Genomic DNA, 20,249 nt, shown 5'->3' on the forward strand with positions numbered 1-20,249 from the left:
GAGTAAAGTAAAATGTAGAATCATCAAATTGTCAGAACAATATCTGCAGGATTTGGGTGGCTTTAGCTATCTAAGGGAATTTTCATTGCTTCAGAAAGCTAATGATAAGTTTGAATATAAATAATTGCATTTAAGTAGGATGATCATAGGATTTCTCATCCAGAACAACACTTTGACAGTGAAAGGAGGGTTATTAATAATTATTAGTCATTACTGATACAACAAGAATAAAGTGGGACAGATGTTTCCTTATGCTTAGAAGAGGTAAGACTCCATTTCAGGCAAAATAAGGGGACTGAAGAAGGTCATGTCATATCATGTACACCTCGCAGCTCTTAGCAAACGCATCGTACAACTAGGTGCTTATTGAGATCAGCAGTACTTAGCAATCTCTTCCTCTTTGTGTTTCCTGTTTTAGGTTGTAAATCTTGAGAGTGTGATCTTTAGTTTTAAGCTTCAGTATGATTAAATCTAAAATTATCTTATTTGAATGTGAAGCCAGTGGAAGTAGAGCTGAAATTCTTTGATCACCCCAGCCTCCTTTTAGTCCGTTCCAGATTCAAAATATTTTAGTAGCTTTTTGAATGTAGAAGGGTGACATGGCATGGTTTACCTCATTTCCAAATGCAAAAGCCCACAAGCTAAAGATTGCTCTTATGGTATCTGTGTATCTTTATCCTGGTGGGAAACCTCCATCTTTCAACTAGGAGGCATCTGTGGCTTGACTCAAGGGAGAGTTCATAGCCAAGAGCGTGGCTACTTTCCAGAGAGGCACAAGAACAACATCCGTCTAACAACCACAACACTCTTGTTGACATTTTTAAAACATTTGAGTGTGACACTATTTCATTTTAAAGCTTAACACTAGGAGAAATGTAATCTAAGCTTACATGTGGCGCTATCTGCAGGTAGGGAAGGCCTGTCGGGCCTTCACTAGGCCTGCCTCGTAGTGTCGAGCTCTCACTGACAAAGAGCCATTTCTCCCATCTAATTAAAAAAAAAAAAAAAAAAAAAGACAGTAATGAAGTGTAACTCTTACAACCTGAGTATGTATTTACATTTTTCTCTCTTCTGGCTTATGCAGGTCACGTGGTAGGGAAAGGAAATACTCTGAGAAGGAGGGAGCTTGTATGGAATTTCTTTGCCAGCAGAGTGACCAAGGTCATAATTCTATAATGCAAAATAGTCATAGCATGAGCTGCAAAGTTACTTAGGTGCTCCCAAGGGTGTTTGGCTTTCAAGCAGTTTAGAAGTATTTTGTCCAATGCAGCATGTTAAAATTAGGGTTACGTTAAGAATATTTAATGATCCATGCCTATTTATATTTTCCTGTTTCGGAATGTATACCTTCTTTACATGTAGTGACCTAGGATACTATGATGAAGGATATTATACTTCTCTTTTTCAAAACAAAAGTGAGTAGAATAATATGTACATCACGTAGCAAGGCATCCATTTGGCTTCATGAAATGAGTACATAACCAAAGTGTGTCTCCGACCCCGGTCCAAGTGCAGGCAGAGTACGTCAGAGAACAACTTCTCAAGGAACCCCTCACAGACTAAAACCTCTACTGTGATGGCCTTGCACTGTGGTGTTAAATGACATCCCTGCTGAGTTAGGTGTAAATCTATCCATATGAGAAAAGGTGATTACTGGGCATTAAGTTCAGACAGAATCGATGTGCAGTTCAGTTTGGCTACCTGCTCATATTCATCCGACAGTTTTTGTGCTTTATTTGCTTTGGCGGTATATATTTATCTTTGCCCTCATGCGTTCCTTTGTTTTCACATTATTAAATCCTTCGTATGTAATCAACGCAGTGCACTAAACAGCAGTCAGGGAACCTTCAAGTCCTCAAATAATCCCACAGTATTTTGTTTCAGTGTAAGCCCAACTTTAGTTGTGGCTAAGTTACTCTAATTATAAGATCTGGTCTGTCGTAATTCCCTTTGAGGAATATTATGTTGTTCTCCCTTTGTTAAACTGCCAGTTAGTGTGGCTGTTTATTGTCATACCAGTGACTCATTGCTTTCCTAAAGTGATTTCACTAGTAGATAGCAGTCCCTGTGAGCAGACTGTTGCTCAAGATTATGAAAATCCTTTGTAGGGTTATCTGTTGCCTGACTATCAGATTGTTATCAATTAAATTACATTTGTTCTGAAGTCTGCAACACGAGTGGAGGTATGTCGTTCTTTTAGGAAAGAAAGGAAAAGTAAAAGAAATTGCTGTGGTGCTGTCCAAGAACACTAACCATAAAGATTGTCCCAGGGGTTGCATGGTGCCAGTCGGAAAGATAGCAAACCAGCCTTACAGCCCAATCTGGAATGGGTCACTTAAAGTGTTTCTCATGTGTCTTCATGGGAAATTAGTGTCTAAGAATATTATCTGTTTGGCTTTGAAGTTCAGGCTAGGTATAGAGAGCCAATATAAATAAAAAGGAATGATTAGGTAGAAAGAGTCAAGCATCGTCACTGTAGACACAGTGGCCTGTGGGCCAGTGAGAAGCAGGAAATGGTGACTGGAAAGTTGCATTGTGTTTCCTGTTGCAAGAAAGGAAAAGAAGCCGACTAGAAAGGGATGCTGTGAAACCAGTGTTGTAAGTGAAGTGGCCCAGGGGGTCCCATCTAAAAGTTCTAAAAACCTGTAAGGTTACTTGGGGGGTGGGGTGGGATCTGTTTTTTGTTTGTTTATGGTGAGTTGAGAAATAGAACGTCTACCAAAAATGTAGAAGAGAGCTAACAAATCGATCAGTCATAATTTTCTCAGCCTCAGGGGACAAACTCTACAGTTTAAAAGGAGGGTAAGTGGTAGCCTGAGCCTTTTGGAAAAGCTCTTGTGTATTTCTGTCACTTGAGGTTTTTTTGTTTTTTGAGAGAACGAGAGAACGTGCACTTGCGGGCAAGGGCAGAGGGAGAGAATCTTAAGCAGGCTCCATGCCCAACGTGGAGCTGGATGCGGGGCTCGATCCCACAACCCTGGGATCATGATCTGAGCCTGAATCAAGAGTCAGATGCGTAACCGATTGAGCCACCAAGGTACCCCATTGGCACAATTTTCTGAGGGAAAATGAACAGATTCACATTCTCTGAAATAGATCCATCTTGTTGGAATAGATTGGAAATGTTAGAAGAAGGTTTAGAAGCTCTTGGAATAGAAATTATTTCATACCATCTGCTGATAATCTCTATACTGGAGACTCTAAATGTGAAAGTTTTAAGTTGGAGAATATTGGTTTTGCTGTGTGTTATATTTTATTGTTATTACTTTAAATAATAGTCTGAGGAGCAGCATTAGCCAGTCCTCCATGATAGCAAATGCTGTTCTGAAATGTAAATAGTAAACAGACATTGCCCTTTTGACTTATGTTTGGAATCTGATTGAATAACTTGAACGTAGATCATAGATCAAACAAGCACTTTATTGTTTGGAAATGCTTTCTTCTCAGTGTGTTTTAATTCATCCTTAAAAATAACATCTCACACAGTCGCTGAGTGGAGACTTTTAAATGGAAGTTTTGAAAAGAGTAAATTGTAAGGAAGCGGTCAGATTTGAATCATATATTGCAGCAGCTAACACAAAATCGAGTTGGAGTGGAACTTGTTCTGTTTGCTTTAACTATTGGTAAAGAGGTTTGCTGAAGTTGATTTTGAGTTTACCTACGTATGTATGTGTGAATGAATGAATGAATGAATGAAGAAAATTCACCCCCCATCTCCTGTTAGACTTGCAATTATGTTTAGTAGTGGTTGAGCTTTTTCAAAACCTTATATTTGGGGGGCACTTGGGTGGCTCAGTCGGTTGAGCGTTGGACTCTTGACTTTGGCTCAGGTCATCATGATCTCGAGCCCCACTTCAGGCTCTGCACTGACACCACAGAGCCTGCTTGGGATTCTCTCTTCCTCTCTCTCTGCCCCTCCCTTGCTCACGTGCTCTCTTTCTCAAAATAAATAAGTAGACATTTAAAAACTATATAAAAATAAAGTCTATGTAAAAATTTTTCTTTTAAATCTTACATTTTCTTTTGAAGTCACTGGTGAAGTTCACATATGGAAAGCATTTAGAAAGAACAAAACATTAGCTCTTTTACAAAATGTTTTTTACCTTTTGAAACATAAACTGATAATTCAATTTATTCAGCAATGTTTATTTCCCTCCTGTTTATAGACCAGACAGTTAGGAATAAGATAATTCTTCACATGTGAAGCCATGAATTCTCTTGTAATAAAAAGTACCTTATATATATAGATGTGTATATATATATATATGCACACACATATATATACATGTATATGTTTATATATACATGCCATAGACTAATGATTTTGTAAGTGAAACAGTTATAGTAACAGATTTCTGATAACTAGATTCAACCTTACACTGCCTTAAACAAGATGAATATGTTTTCATCATTTGTGTAGCAACTTATATGTACGGACTTAAACCTGAAACTTAAATTTTTTATGTAGCAGAGGCAGAAGATTCTCACTGCTGATAATCTAAGTAAACTGAGCCAACAGAGATGGACTTTTGAGACTACCCAAGACAATGTTAAAAGATCAGATATTGATACAGTAGTATCCTCATGTCCACGGTAAAAAGGAAGGCAGGATGATTTGTATCGGTTTTGCTTTTTTAATTGCCTTCTAATAAATATAAAGTGGAAATAATGAGTTCAGTTAAACATCTGAGAGAATATTATGTGACTGCCTTTTAATTTTATCAACATTATTTTATATTCTGCAATAAATTTTGCATACTAGAGTGATTTGTCCTCAGTTTTGTTGACCCAGGCAGAATATTTGCCTGTAGACACAAGTATATGCGAACTTCTAAACAGCCCCAGGACAGCTCTCTCACTAAAAGTGCCTTCCAGTAAGCAGACCTCTAATGGATTTGAACCACAGAAGGCTTTTTCCCTTGTGTAAAATGTTCTAGTCAGTTTTACAGACACTTGTAATATCTGAATAAATGTGGATTCAACAACAGCAAAAGGAGCCACACTATTGTAAACATGGGCCATGGCTGTTAGTTACTGGCCCACTGGCTCTCTCTTTACCTGACAACTCTCCTTGATTCTAGTTTAAGATTTGGCTTAGAGAAAAGTCGTTGAGTCACCTACTTTGGAATTTGAGCCCAGTGAAATGATAGGACCGACTGTTTTTATTACATCTTTTTCTAAGGAGATCTTGGGCATTCTTGTAGCTTGACAGGAAATTGTGTGACCTGCTGCACTCAATGGAGATAGAGTTCAGCTTTGTGACAAACTTAATTGAGAAGGTCTGTTCATCTGAGGCACATGCCACTGGAAATAGCCCTTCCTTGTATTAAGCAATAATCACTTGAAATTAAGTGGGTCATTGTCTTCCTGAGTACAGTTCTTCCCCAGAGTTAATGAAAAGGAAGTGATAGTCTCTCTCCATCTGTCTCTCTCCCCCTCTTCTCTGTGTGTGTGTGTGTGTGTGTGTGTGTGTGTGTATGGCATATATATGTATGTATATATACAGACACCAGCCATCTATTAATGTGCGTGTATATACACACATGTATTAGAGTTTACATGGTATTCTCTTGTTAAGCATGTTAGATCCTAATAAACCTTTCTTTTAGATTTGCTAAAAAAAAAAAATATTGTGGAAAGAACCAAGGTCTTACCTTTTGGGAGCTATTCTCTAACTTTCTCCTATCTTCCTTTCCAGTAAAGTAAAAAACAAACTCTTTCGGCCTCCAGATGCTGGGTTAATGTAAACTTTTCATTTGTTGAAAATTTGAGACTTCCTTAGAAAGCATATCTGGTGTTGAACTGAACATAAAAGCATTAAACAAATGGCTCTTCTAAGTGGCTGAAATTATTTAATCCTATCCAAATATATTGGCTTTTGAGAACTGGGGTTGTTTTTTTTTTTCCCCCAGTTTTTATCTTTTACTCAAATGATATTGATAATTGTTCTTATGTAATGTCTGTGTTGTGTGTGTTTTTAATCTCTATTTAGGTTGACCTGACAGTTCAAGAAAAGGAAAAATATCTTAATGTGTCTCGCTGGTTTTGTCACATTCAGCATTACCCAGGGATCAGGCAACATCTGTCCACTGTTGTCTTCATCAAGAACAGACTATATACTAATTCCCACTAGAAGCTATCCATGACATACAGAAGCGTGGTCACAAACATTTTAAATGGAAAGTATATTCCGGACCAGAGGACTAACGTAAATTGATACGCAGTCATTCTTTGTTTGCTGAGGTTGATAGAATAAACTTATATCCGAATGTTTTCTGTCTTCTTTAGTTGAAATTTTGCAGCTTTTATATGTAAAAATTCAACTGTCAAAACTTTGAGTTGAGATCAAGTTGTAAATTACTTTGTTTTTATAGATGAAACTTATTTTAGTATATAAACTTGCAAATCAGTGGCTTAATCTTAAGAGAAAAAGTAGTCCTTTCAGTGGCTGACATATTTGATTATTTATTGACCTCTCCCTCATATTTTAAAATTCATTTTCCGCTTATGGATATTTACAGTAATTTGTTTACTAAAAACTGTAATAAATTGTGCCAAGGATACAGAAAGGGAAGACAGATGGATTTGTTTTCAAATATTTATGCGAGCCAGTAAATGCGGTTGAAAAAAATCTTTTTTATTTGTTTCTTTCTTTCCTGTAGCCAGTATTCATTGAGGTGAAACTAACTGCTGAACTGCCCTGGAGGGAGCTGGAATAAGATACATTCATTGGAGTTAATGGTTCTTTTGTTGTTGTTGGGCTTATTGGAATAGGAGTGGCTAAAGACAAGAGGGGAAATTCTTGCTATCCCACCAATTTTAGGCCTGACAACTACTAGGTTTTTCTGAACTAAGAGCCAACTCAGGCTGCTGTTGAAGCGCTGTAAAGAACAAAGAGGCACATTATTAACAGATCTATACATTTTATAACTTACTTGCTGGGTAAATAATCAATTATTGAGATCTAAAGAACTTATATTTCTAAATAATAAGAATAATAGAGCCTTTGAGCACTTACTGTTTAATACTGTTATTTTGGTGCTGATGCTGAGTCTAAGCGGTATACAGTTCAAAGGTCAAGTGAAAAAAGAGATTTGGGAAATATATAGCCCTTTGGTTGAGTTCTTTTATCACTTACTAGCTTTATGACCCAAAGCAAATCAGTTAACCATATTTCCTTATCTATAAAAATAAAGATCACTCTCGCTTACAAGGATTAAATGAGGTAGTATATGTGGAAAAGCCTAACATAGAGCCCATGTCTATCAGTAAAATGTTCTCTTTTTGTTTGTAAGACCCCCCCCCCCCCGCGCCTCCATTTTTGTCCTTTATGTTACTAAGTCAGATTTAAGAGGCCAACTGTGGTGAGTGCTTTGTAAAATAGGACAATTATTATAGGATTAAATCTCAAAGTGTATTGTCCTTAGGAACATTTTTAATTTTATAATACAGCCTTTAAATTAGAAACTATAAACTTGTATTTGCACACTGAGAATAGAGGGCTCAAGTCAATCTTGGGAGTGCGTATGTGTGCCATAGAGGCAGACCCAGTCGGTGACATTTCGTTCAAACCACCACCCCAGCTGGGTCTGCCACAAGTATTCCGTGTCATGTTTTACTGCTGCACATTCCTCCTTCCCCCGCAACACTTCTCTCTTCTGCCCCCGGAACTGCTGGGGGAAGTAAGCAGGACAGACAGGATAGCTGAGAGATGGCTACCCAGCTTTCCCACTCCAGGCATTTCCCTCGTTCCCTTCAGGGTTAGGTCGGTTGTAAGGAAGCGGCAGGAGGACCCCTGTCTACCTCTTTGCCAAATGCCCCCTCCTCCCACATCTACCTCGTGAGTCCTTGGTACCCTTACATCTGTTAGTCACTTCTTTATGTAGGTGCATGGCATTGCTTCCACAGGTGTTACCTGGTGCTGCTAGGTACCAGGACTTCCCGTCACTAACTTGGATCTTAGAGGATGAGAGAATGGCAGAAATGTAAGAGACCTGGCTCCAGTAAGCAAAGGTCAGATGATGTTCTCAGCATCTAAAATAGAAACAATTCATTTCCGTGTAGAAATACTGCAGTGCCTCCTAGGTCATTTCTGTCAGGTACTTCTCTGCCAGAAATGCCCGTCCCATCTCACCTGATACTCTCTTCAGTATTCAACTATGTCTCGTCCTCCTGAAAGTCAGGTGTATCCTGACTGACCCACCTCCCCCTCCCCCTGCTTCTGGCAGTTGACATTCTGGTACCATTAGGATTCTGCCTCTCTTCTGCCAGACTGTTAATTCCTTGAGAGCAGAGACTTCCCTTACACATCCATCCCTCAAAATAATGACTGGCACGCAACAACAGACGCTAAGCGTATGTTTGTTGAAAGACTATAGTATTATTTTAAGTCCATTTCGTACTGACCAAGAAAAGTCTAAGGGTGAGTTGCAGTTAGGTACAGCTGTAAGTAGCAGAAAAACCAAGTAACGTCATGAAAGTGGTTTGTTTCCTCTCATGTGAAAGAATGCACACAGTCCACGGTTGGCATCGGGCAGGCAGCTGCCATCTTTCTGCTTCTCGGTACTCAACAGGTAGTTTCCTTTCTCTCAATTTACAGTCCAAGATGGCTACCAGAGCCCCAGACATCAGGGTCCATGATCAAGAACCAGAGAAGGGGGAAGAAAGGAAGGGCAAAAAGACTGTCTTCTCCCAACTGAATCAACTGAACGACCTTTCCTGGAAGCTTTATTCAGCACTATCTGTTTACATGTCTGGCCATCTGAGCTGGGAAGAGGGCCGGAAACCTAGTTCTCTGTCCCACACGTTGTCATCCAGAATAAAATTGGTGCTCTGACAAGAAGAAGGGGTGAAAAAGGATACTGGGCAGACAGCTAGTATCTGTCACAGGAAGTAGTGTTTAAATGGGGAAATACCTTCTGAGTGCCAAAGTGTAAAAGAAATTTTATTAGTAAATTGTTGACATTCCATGGATCATCAATTTGCAAACAATTAGAATACAGTAAGTACTTTTCACTGACCACAATTTCCATGGTTCAGAAGCTATTTCAGAATTCTACAATACTCAAGAGTTACCAGGAGGGTCTATTAATGTACTTTTTTTTTTTTTTTTAATTTTTTTTTTCAACGTTTATTTATTTTGGGGACAGAGAGAGACAGAGCATGAACGGGGGAGGGCCAGAGAGAGAGGGAGACACAGAATCGGAAACAGGCTCCAGGCTCTGAGCCATCAGCCCAGAGCCCGACGCGGGGCTCGAACTCACGGACCGCGAGATCGTGACCTGGCTGAAGTCGGACGCTTAACCGACTGCGCCACCCAGGCGCCCCTATTAATGTACTTTTAATAACAATAATAGCTAACACTTTTTGAGCATTTAGTATGTAGCAGGCAGACTTCTAAGTGCTTTAAGTGAATTCACTCCTTTAATGATTATTCTCTTTTTTGCAATTAATGAAACTGAGGCACAGATTTGTTAAGGAACTTACCCAGGATCACACAATCAATATCAACGAGCTGGGGTTCAGACAAAAGTTTGGCTCAAACTTAACCTGTAAACTACTTTACCCGTGGACCAGTAAGTTTCTGCTTAAATCAACTTGAGAAATCAGTTTTTACCAACCTTAGGGGAAAAAGCTGCCCTCCTAAGCATTGGATAAAATAAATGAGTAACTTCAAGAATAAATGAGGTAGTTACACATTCTGAATATGCTTAAACTCATGTACACTTCAGGTGGGTAAAATGAGTAAACTTTGTAATATGTGAGTTATAGCTCAGTGAAGGTTTTTTTTGTTTGTTTACTCTAAGGCTGGAATCATAGGGGGAGCCTGGGTGGTTCAGTTGGTTAAACGTCTGACTCTTGATTTTTGGCTCAGGTCATGATCTCATGGTTCTTGAGTTCAAGCCCCACATCAGGCTGTGTGCTGACAGTGCAGAACCTGATTGGTATTCCCTGTCTCCCTCTCTCTCTCAAAAATAAATACATAAACTTAAAAAAAAAAAAAAAAGAATGGAATTATGTATCAGCCTCACCATATAAGACTTTGAATAAGTCACTGAACATGAAATTCCCCTTATGAAATAGAGATGAAAATTTCTGATCTCATTGTTTAATTTGCAATGAGAATGTATAAAAAGTACATTGTATAGTGCCTAGCACACAGAACGGGATCAGTACAATCTATGGAAAATTGTAAAATCATAACCTACAATTTTATAAAGTGAAATCCTTAATCTAATTCTTAAGTCTTTTCCCTTCTGCTGTCCCTGGGACACCTGTGCAACATGAGCCCATCTGAGAGAAGACAGTTGGGCAGAGCATCTTATGATTTTGGAAAACATGAATTTGTCGTATTACTTACCAACTTAAAAATCTCTGGTCCTTACATCTTTCAAGCTGTTCCAAAAAGGGACCATACTATTCATTTTGTTTTGTTTTGCTTTCTAAAAGATCAGTGAGACTCCTCTAAAAGAAAGTGGGGCAATCTTTGTGCATGTTATTTCTTCTGAAGAGTGTATGCCCCTTTCCAACCATTTTCTTTGATTCGCAGAAGCCTGCATCACTGATCATTCGATAATCCCTCAAATATTTATTTAGCACCTACTATGTATCAGAAACTGCTAGTTCCTGAGGATGACAGTGACATTAGTGCTTACATTTACAATCTAATGGTCTATGACCAAATTTCTGAAACAGCATGTAAAGTTTCTTTGGGAGGCTGCCATCACTCAACATTGTTGGAAAGTAAATAAAAACAATCAGGTACCATTTACTGAATGTCTACTATGTTGCAGACTCTTTACTAGACACTACACATTCAAATTATCTCATATTAAGAAGTTAGGTTGGGGCATAGGCCAATCCACATGCTAACCAACACCTCACTTAAACTGTCGTTGGAATGAGCAGGAATTGTACAATTTCAGAGTCAGAGGACATAGTCTGCCACCATAGTCTGTTACAGGGGTTGATTTGACTGCCCTGAGTGGACAGATGGCCCTGTCTCCATATTCCACATGCAACTTTCAAGAACAGATAAAAAATTTCAAATAGGGAAGGGTCATTCTTCAGTCAAGAATCCATGGATTTTTCATTCATTAAAAATGAACACTGGTTTTAAAACACACAGATATAGTAGGACTGGAGGCAATTTCTAAAGGTCATCTGACTTTAGGCACAGTTATATCCAAAGCTTCCAGATGTCATGAAATATTTTGTGCAGTTCTGTGGTTGTAAATCTCAAGTAGCTGCTGTCTCAGTATGGTAGGAAAATGTAACAGAGCTTCAACAATGACCTAATCACCTATCCATACCTGACTTTCTGGTTGAAACTCCACCCCCTCCTCATCCAAATTCAGAAATAAGATTATTGCACTTAACAGAGGTTCTTAACAGATATGTGGACATTCTCATTTTTACTCCTTGTTAAATGGACGTCCTCCATTGGCTCCACCCAACTAAATATGAAGCCATAGTTAACTGCAGTCAGTGAGAAGCTCATAAGGTCTTCTGCAAGGATGAAAGCAGGAAGGTAGGAACAGAATGAACAGGAAGATCACCTCCTGCCAGTGCATCATATGAGAGCCCTGCTAAAAGTCCTTCCAGAAAAGCCTGAAGATATGTTGATAAAAATTTAAGCAGACCTATCATTGGGAAAGAATAGAACTCTATTATAATCAGGTACAGGTGCATCCCACTGTAAGAGCGAACATGCAACTATTTGACAAGTAGTCAAATTAGAATTATTGTGAAGTATAGCTTTTTCATTTATATATATTTTTTCATTTAACTTCATTCCTTTAAAAAAAAAAGTCAGATGTTACCTGAACTTTGATATTAATCTAGCTTTGGCAGAGATGTGGTGGTTTAATGGATTAGAGCATTTAGCTTTTTACCCCAGAGAGCAATATTTCTTCTTTCTCTCCATAATTAGATAATCTGCCCCTACCCATTACCAGGGCACTAAATTTCAAGTTCTCCATACACCTGAGCAGGCTGCTACATATCTGGCCATCTTAATTTTAGTCTTGATTTATTGAAGCTGAATTACATTTCTAACTTCCTGGAGCTCTGGGTGAATTTTATTGCAAAAGCAATGGGGAGAAAGTTACCATCATATATCTCTCTTGCTGGGCAGAGCTTTTAGGTACACAAGGGGCTCTGTATCCCACTGCTCCATGTCTTATATGCTGAATTTATAACACTTTGAAGCCCAGCTCTAGGGTTACATACAGGCATATCAGAGATGAGATGGGGAATTTGATTTTGCAATAATGATTACTTGTTGCTGAAGCCCACATTCCTGCAGGCTCTGCCTTTATTCCCAATACTAGTGGTGAATAAAACCAATTCCAACTGCTACCTAATCTAGCAAAACTCATCTTTCACTTACGAGAGAGGCCAAAAGAAGGTAGACGGGAAGTCAGGAGCATTTGAGATGTTGGCTAGTTTTACTATTACGTCTCAAGGATTTCTGATTCCATTATCGTGATTCCTTTAGGAATATTTTAATCTTTTAAACTTTCATTTCTTTGTGGGGAGAATGAAAGCTTTGCATCTTTTCCGGCCTGGTGAGTTAACGTGATGGTTCATTCGTGCTGTCTCTTCCACTTCAAAGAGACTGGGTCCCTAGGGCTAGCCAATTGTATTATGGATCCTGCAGATTTGGCTTGCCATTCCTGCTGAGTGTCATCTGCCCTCAGTCTTGCGGTGGGTAATTTTTGTCCTCCCTAACATCATCTGCTTGAGAAATTCGTGCCTGGCAGGCCTGTCTGTCCAAGTTAAGCTTGAAATACAGTAGCCACACAACTAATTTGACAAGGCATAGCTCTAAACAATAAAGCCACAGGCTTGCTTTGACCAAGACCACAAACTTCCAGCCATCTGATTACCAAGTCCCAAGTTTCTTTGGTGCAGTCCATGAACTAGTCTGTTCATGTCATATAGGCTGTCCTTCCTCTACTGCCTCATTTTTCCGGACCTTCTACAACACACACACCCTTATCTTAAAGTCAGTCAAGAGATTTTTAACCCTCTGGTTGGCCTCATCCACTTGGCAGTTTCTAACTGTTTTCAGCATTTGACTTGAGCCCTGTCACTTGGATAAAAGAATCTAAGAGTTGACTATCCTCGTCAGAAGTTTGGGGAATGCGCGATAGACATTGCACTAAAGCAGTGGTTCTCAGACTTTAGCGTGCGTGGTAAATCACCTAGGACTTCTATACAAGTTTCTGGGTCCCAATCTGTGTTTGCGTGGTTCAAGAGGTCTGTTGTGGTTGGCCCTACCCCGAGGACCCCGGTACGACACTTGTCCAAAGATTGGGTGACAGTAGGCATAGAGCAGCCTGGTCACTCAACGATGGGTGCTTTTGTCCTTTGGCATGGCTGAGTCGAATTTTCTGAAGGTGTGGCCAGCATGGTGATAGAGCACTCTACGTTCTGATCCATTGGCCCTATCACAGGAGCACGTCCCTCTCGTGGTGGCTCTGCAGTAAAGCACCACATGCACTCCAAGCGATGTATCTACACCAGAAGCATCCGTAGGGGCAACAAGCAGGATTCAGTACAGGACTATGGAGTGGCTGTCCTCCGGAAGACGGTGGATATCAAAGCACAGCATGCTGCTTCCACCAAATGGCCTCTCAAGCCTGGTGTGCCAGGTGCATTCCCAAAACTTCATGAGATGCAGTAATATTTACCATCTTACGTCAAAAGACCCTCTAATCTTTCTTTCTCCTTTGCTTTTATTCATTTCTTCCATTTTTAATTGTTTTCATCCTCCTCAAAAATAGGTTAGACAGAAGAGGATAAACAGTGATGTCAACAGAGAATGTTCCAGAGGAAAATCTTGTGAAATAGATATGATAAAAAGCAAAATAAATTTAGGAAGTCCCCCCCACCCCCCAGCGATGCCTCTAAGGATGGGCTTATACCAAGGAATGAATTTCAGTGTTGTTCTTAATATGTATATAATTAAGTGCTCATTTTATTTCTATTTTCTAATTTTCATAAGATTCAATATGGATTTAGCAAATACTACCCCAAAGTCAGAAGTTTACTCCTATTAAATTAACATTATTTCCATGATTTAGATATCTTAACTCTCATAAAGCACAATAACTGGAAAAATCCCTTTGTATTTATATGGTCTGAAGCTGTCTGATATTGAGCCTCTGGAAAATGATCTTGGATCATGTAAATATGAAGGTGAGAATACCTGCTCTTAAAAACACAGAAGTACTTAATGTATGATTCCATGCATATAATATTTTTTAAAAAGACAGAATTTTAGAAATGGAGGATATATTATAGGTTGCCAGGGATTGGGATGGGGACAGAGAGGAAGTTGGTTGTGGTTACAAAAAGGCATCATGGGCCATCCTTATGGCTTTGAAACTGTTCACTATCTTGACTGTGATAAAATTATATAGAGCCAGAGGCGCCCGAGTAGTTCAGTTGGTTAGGCATCCGACTTCAGCTCAGGTCATGATCTCACAGTTTGTGGGTTCGAGCCCTCATCGGGCTCTGTGCTGACAGCTCAGAGCCTGGAGCCTGCTTCAGATTCTGTGTCTCCCTCTGTCTCTGCCTCTCTCTCTCTCTCTCTCTCTCTCTCTCTCTCTCTCTCTCAAAAAGAAATAAAAACATTTTTAAAAAATTTTCAAAATTGTATAAAGCCAAATACACGCACACTCTCTCTGTCTCTCTCTCTCTCTCTCTGTCTCTCTCTGTCTCTCTGCCTCTCTCTCTCTCTCTCTCTCTCTCTCTCACACACACACACACACACACACACACACCATGAATATAAGAAAATGGGAAACCTTAAATATTGGTGAATTGAATCAATGTCAATATCCTGTTTGTGATATTAACATTTGCAAACCATTACCATTGAAGGAAAACTAGGTGAAGTGTACAAGGAATCTCTCTGTATTATTTCTTACAACTGTGTGAGAATCCATAATTATCTCAAAGTTTCATTTAAGAATACAGAAAAATCTCATCAAGCCAGACAGCAAGAGGTAATACCAGACCTTTGGCAGGATGACATAGGGTCCAAGCAGCCCTAATCCTAGCTGAAGTTTCCCAATGCAACAACACTGCTAATGTGACTCTCTTCTGACTCCTTGCTATGAATCTAACCATCCCAGAGAACAACATAACTCAGTAGCATGTAGAGCAATACAATCAAGCAGCTGGAACATGTATCTACAGATTATAAGCAACAGAATTGCAGAAAAGTAATTGTACAGTATTTTAATATTGTTCCCTCTGGTAGATTGTACCCTCACTGAGAGAAGGAAAAGGCTGAACGGTCTTGCTCACCGCTATATCTCAGCTCCTAGCACTTCACTTGGTACATAGAAAGTGCTCACTACATGCTTGTAAATGTGTTGGAATGAAGTTTACAGCCCATCTGCCCTTTTAGAGGTCAAATGGCTTCTCTCTTCCCTCCTTCCCAATCTCCCTTCCCCACTCTCTACTCACCCATGTAAATGCATGCAGAGAGACCAAGGTTGTTTCTACCACACGCAAACTGGGCAATCATTTAACCTCTCTGTCCCTCAGCCTCCTCATCTGTAAGATGGTAATAATAACAGCAGTATCTGCTTCAAAAGACTGACATGAGAGTTAAATGAATTAATATGTGTAGAGCACTTACAACATTATCTGGCAAACCATGGTTGCCACGTAGGTGTCTGTTCAATTGCAACACAATTCTGGCACTGATTACCAGAGTTAGCTTAGACCCCACAGGTAAAGGACACCATCCTCTACAAGACTGCCCTTACTTCAGACACCAGGCACAAGCTCCAGGTTCCCAAGCTACCCATGTTAGCTGTCTACAAATTTTGGAGGTGCCCACTCTATCCCCTCAGGTGCAGTAATTCACTAGAATGGTCCTTGGAACTCAGGAAAGTACTGTACTTAGGATTGTAGTTCTGTTGTAAGGGATACAAATCAGGACCAGCCAAAGGAATACATGCATAAGGTGAGACCTGGGAGGGTCCCAACAGGAAGCTTCTATATCCTCCGTATACCCCACCCTCTAGGCACATCAGGGGGAGATTGACAAGTAGGAAGCTCACCAGGGCTTGTACAGGTTTTATTTGGGTTTCATTACTTAGACATGGATGCTTGAATCATTGGCCACGTGATTGAACCCCCTTGCCAGGACCCACCCCCCTCCCCCCAGAGGTCAGACTGATATTACATGGCTCAGAGCCCCAACCCTCTAATCACACAGTGGTCTTTGAGCTCCCATCCTGAAACCATCTAAGGGCCTTTGAGAGTCACCTTGCTAGCATAAACTCAGGCCACCATGAATAACAAAGTTAATATCTAAAGTGAGATATTCCAAAGATTTAGAGGTTATCTCCAAGGAACCAGGAACAGAGATCAGCCAAATCCTTTACTATACACCATAAATAAAGTTTACCGAGTTGAATAGGTGGAGGGGTAAGGAAGAGAGCGTTCAAAGGGAAGAAGCAGAAATATTCCTGGCACAGCCATGGCACAGTAGAAAGACCCCCTAGCTGACTGGGCTTTGCTGTATTGTAATGCACCAGCCTGGTCATCTAAAGACTCTGTCCATGTTTCCGCTCTTTGGTAGCTGTGATGTCATCCTGTGGGAGTACCTGGATCATTGTAAGCCATCTTAAATCCTGTCGATGAGAGGGAGGGCATAATTGAAACACACAATTTAATGGATCTATTTATTTATTTACTGTTTCTCAAAATTGTATTATTTCTCACAGAATTCATTATTTCTCACAATACAGATCAGGCAGCTTTCTGGCTTCATGTGGTGGTATCAGTTTCACTGCAGATGGTGTAACTGCATTCAAAAGGCTGATGGTCGGGGTGAAGGAAACAAGAATGGCTCCCTCATATTTCTGCGGCCTGGGGCTGACTGCTTGGTGCCTTAGTTCTCACTCACACAGCCTGTCTTTACATGTGCTGTCTCAGTTCTCAGGGCAGGAGACCCTGGACTTGCTGACAAGAGAGCAAAAGTAGAAACCACCAGGTGTCTCAAGGTCCCAACCGGCACAGCATTTTTTTCCCCACCACGTTCTATTTGTCAAAGCAAGTCAAAGAGCCAGTCCAGATTCAAGGGGATAGGAAACAAACTCCAGGTCTTGAGGGGAAGAGAGAAGCATGTTGCATGTGTACACAGGGAGGGAAGGAATCACTGCAGTCATCTTTGGAGGCTCTCTACTGTATCCTCTGAACCTCAGTTTACTCATCAAAATGGGTATTTTAATAGCTACCTCAACTAGATTCATGAAAAGATTAAGAGACATGGGGAAGATGGTCTGTGATAGCATTTTATAAATTGTAAAGTCCTAAAAAAGTACAAGATATTTTAGTGGTGGGTGATACAGGTGGATTGTAAGAATGAGAAGAGATTATACAAGGCTTTAAAAGGAGATAAGGAGGTTATTGTAATCATAATAACATATATTGAGCATTTGGTTTGTGCCAGGCATTGTGCTAAGTGCTTTATAGTATTATCTTTTTTAATCATCACAACCTCATAAATGGATATTTTATTGCCATTTGACAGGGAAGGAACTGCAGGCAAATGGCAGAGCCAGAGCTTCAACCCAATTCGGTCTGGTTCTAAAGTCTTAACTACTGCACCTAGAATTCTTCTATCACTTAAATCATAATCAATCAGCAGTTGGGAGCTGCCCCAGAACTACTGAAACAGAACTTTTGAATATGGAACCCAGGATCTGCATATATAACAGCCACATTAAATGTGGAAGAAGCATTAACCTTCCATAGTGAGCCTTTTCAGATTTTTCAGTAATTCAAAGACACTAAATGTTTCTTTATTTTCTTGAGAAAGAGAGAAAGAGGGAAATTGGAGGAGGAGCAGAGAGGGAGACAGAATCAGAAGCAGGCTCCAGGCTCTGAGCTGTCAGCACAGAGCCCAAAGGGAGGCTCGGACCTGTGAACCGCAAGGTCATGACCTGAGCCGAAGTTGCATGCTTAACCAATTGAGCCACCCAGGAGCCCCAGTTATTCAAAGACACAAGAAGACAAGCTATGAGAGGAAATTTGGGTTTGCAGGTACAGAAGAAAACTTGAGTAAGAAAAGTAGCTAGAAGGGGGGAGAATAGTGAAGGGCTTTAAAAATAATTATATTTTCTAGAGGTTGATGCTAAAGCTAGGGAAATGAAAGTGAGACTAGAAACGTTACAAACCAGAGGCAACAACTTGGAATTAACCAGCTATACATTTCATGTATTAATCCATCTATTTTATGTCTCTGCCTTTGGGCTTGTTGTTTCCTCTGCTAGAAAACCACAAGTTCCATCTTCTTCTCACATACCCTGATTGACATTTCTTCATTTCAGGTCTGAGGACAAATAGGTGCCTCCTCTGGGAAGTCTCTCCTGGCCACCTCCCACCCCCCGGGGTGTCCCACATGTGCTGCACCTTCCTCCATGCTATTATTTGTAGGATTTATATTTTAAATGTTGGTTTATGTTTCTTCAGCACTCGACTGCAAGACCCTTGACAATAAGGACTGTACAGAAAGTGGGGGGGGGGGGGGGCTGGGGGACAAGTGAAAACATAGAGATGATTCCTAGAACCACTGGATGAACACAGGAGGTGAAGGAGCCATTGCAAAGCTGCACATTGTCTGCACAAAGACTTGTTGAGGCTGCAAGGTGAACTTTATGGAGTTTAACAAAGAGCAGCAATTAGATATATGCATCCCCAAAGCTGACACTTCATAACCACAATTCAAAGCAGCCCAGCAAATCTTTCTCTTTCATAATTACATGTATTTTCTCTTAGACCATATAATACACAACCGGTTGATATTTCACAAACGCAAATGCCAAGAACAAATTTGTTTTTTCTTCACAGCGGCACGGATGAGGCTAAGTAATTAGACTTAGACTCAAGTTACTTAACCTTTAACCCTATTTCTTCATTTGTTATAAAGAAATGATAAAATCGTTTCCCCGAGTTGCTACCATGATCAAACACGGCAACGCACGTCAAAATGCTTTATAAAATATTGGTGGCAGGTATAAGAGATAATATACTTCTACTACTACTAATATTGCTATTATTCTGCGGCTGTATCTTCTCTCTTTCAATCTCTCTAATCCAGAATAAATTCCAGCCAGTTTAAGGTGCAATAACAGACGTTCACTCTAATTTTCAGGCAAATTCCAATTCCGCCAGCATCTGCCCTAACCCAGCATGGCGGCATCGGCTTCTTCAAGTTTACAACTCTGGCTACCCAAACGCAACTTGTTGCCCGCTGGGTGGACTCAGCTTCCCCGATGCCCTTTGATGACGCTTCAAGCCTGCGCCCGGAAGGCGGGCAGTTCAGGTCTGCGCAGGCGCAACGCGGAGGCGGGTGGGCGGAGCAGGTCGCGATGAGTGGCGGAGGGACGGAGACGCCTGTGGGTTGTGAGGCCTCCCCGGGCGGCGGCGACAAGAAAAAGGACTCGCTGGGGACCGCGGGCTCTCCAGCGCACCTCATTATCAAGGGTACGGAGTAGTGGGGCTGTCGCTCTGGTGGATCCCGGCGCTGCTCCACCTCCGGGGCGGCGCCCTCTGACCCGGGCCGCTCCCTGGGGCGCCCCCCGGCTGCAGGGCGGCCTCGCGTTCGTGGGAGGTAGGGGGGGTCGTGGCCGGAGTCCGCCTGGTTCCCCACGCCAGGTGCCTTCCAATAACAACCAGCCAACTCATCCCCTGTTACTACTTCGAAAAACCCGCGGACGTGAGTCTTGAGGCCCGCCCCCTCTCCCCTTTCCCAAGCCCTGGACCTTTGGGTGCAGAACTTCTTTGGACGCCGCCTCTTGACGGTGCTGTAACGCGTAGATACAGCATCGGGCTTAGGGGTCGAGAAGGGTCTGCTCCCTCAGTCAGGTCGTTTAGGAGTTGGGTGACTTTGGTTCGGCCGCTTTACCTACTCTGCCCCTGTGTGCTCCTGGGTCATGCAAGGAGTAAATTAGATAACATATACGAAAGCATCTTAAAACATGAAAGCGCCATATACAGCTACAGATGTCCATTTGGTTTGTCGGCTTTACGCTGGGAGAAGGTTACAACCTGGATTCTCACTGAACTTGAGTAGGTTTGATTCCCAAAGCTCACAACAACCCTGTTTTCCCGTAGCAGGATCTTTGCCGGTTAAATACTGCACTTTCTCATCCTCATCCTTTTTTAACCCTGTGCTGGTCTTGTCTGTCCCAACATCTTGCAGCGTTGAACACCCC

At 41.0% G+C, this 20,249-nt stretch overlaps 2 protein-coding genes across 5 annotated transcripts in view; both read left to right on the top strand.

Moving 5' to 3' along the window:
- Window positions 1–20,249, top strand: part of EEF1E1 (eukaryotic translation elongation factor 1 epsilon 1) — a 42,975-nt gene that overhangs the window by 16,611 nt on the left and 6,115 nt on the right. For 2 of the 4 annotated variants that reach the window (XM_003985822.6, XM_023253692.2), the window contains one exon: window positions 5,993–6,269. In XM_003985822.6, the coding sequence (XP_003985871.1) occupies window positions 5,993–6,133 (141 nt within the window). In that variant the 3' untranslated portion in view covers window positions 6,134–6,269. Of the gene's footprint in view, window positions 1–4,468; window positions 4,614–5,992; window positions 6,270–19,186; window positions 19,358–20,249 lie in introns of those variants that run through there. The other 2 variants (XM_019830266.3, XM_019830265.3) reach the window with 2 other exon arrangements.
- Window positions 19,364–20,249, top strand: part of BLOC1S5 (biogenesis of lysosomal organelles complex 1 subunit 5) — a 46,114-nt gene continuing 45,228 nt past the window's right edge. The window contains exon 1 of the mRNA XM_003985823.6: window positions 19,364–19,518. Within this exon, the coding sequence (XP_003985872.1) occupies window positions 19,404–19,518 (115 nt within the window). The 5' untranslated portion in view covers window positions 19,364–19,403. The remainder of the gene's footprint in view (window positions 19,519–20,249) is intronic.

Source organism: Felis catus, chromosome B2, assembly GCF_018350175.1.
Source record: "Felis catus isolate Fca126 chromosome B2, F.catus_Fca126_mat1.0, whole genome shotgun sequence".
NCBI classification, from domain to species: domain Eukaryota; kingdom Metazoa; phylum Chordata; class Mammalia; order Carnivora; family Felidae; genus Felis; species Felis catus.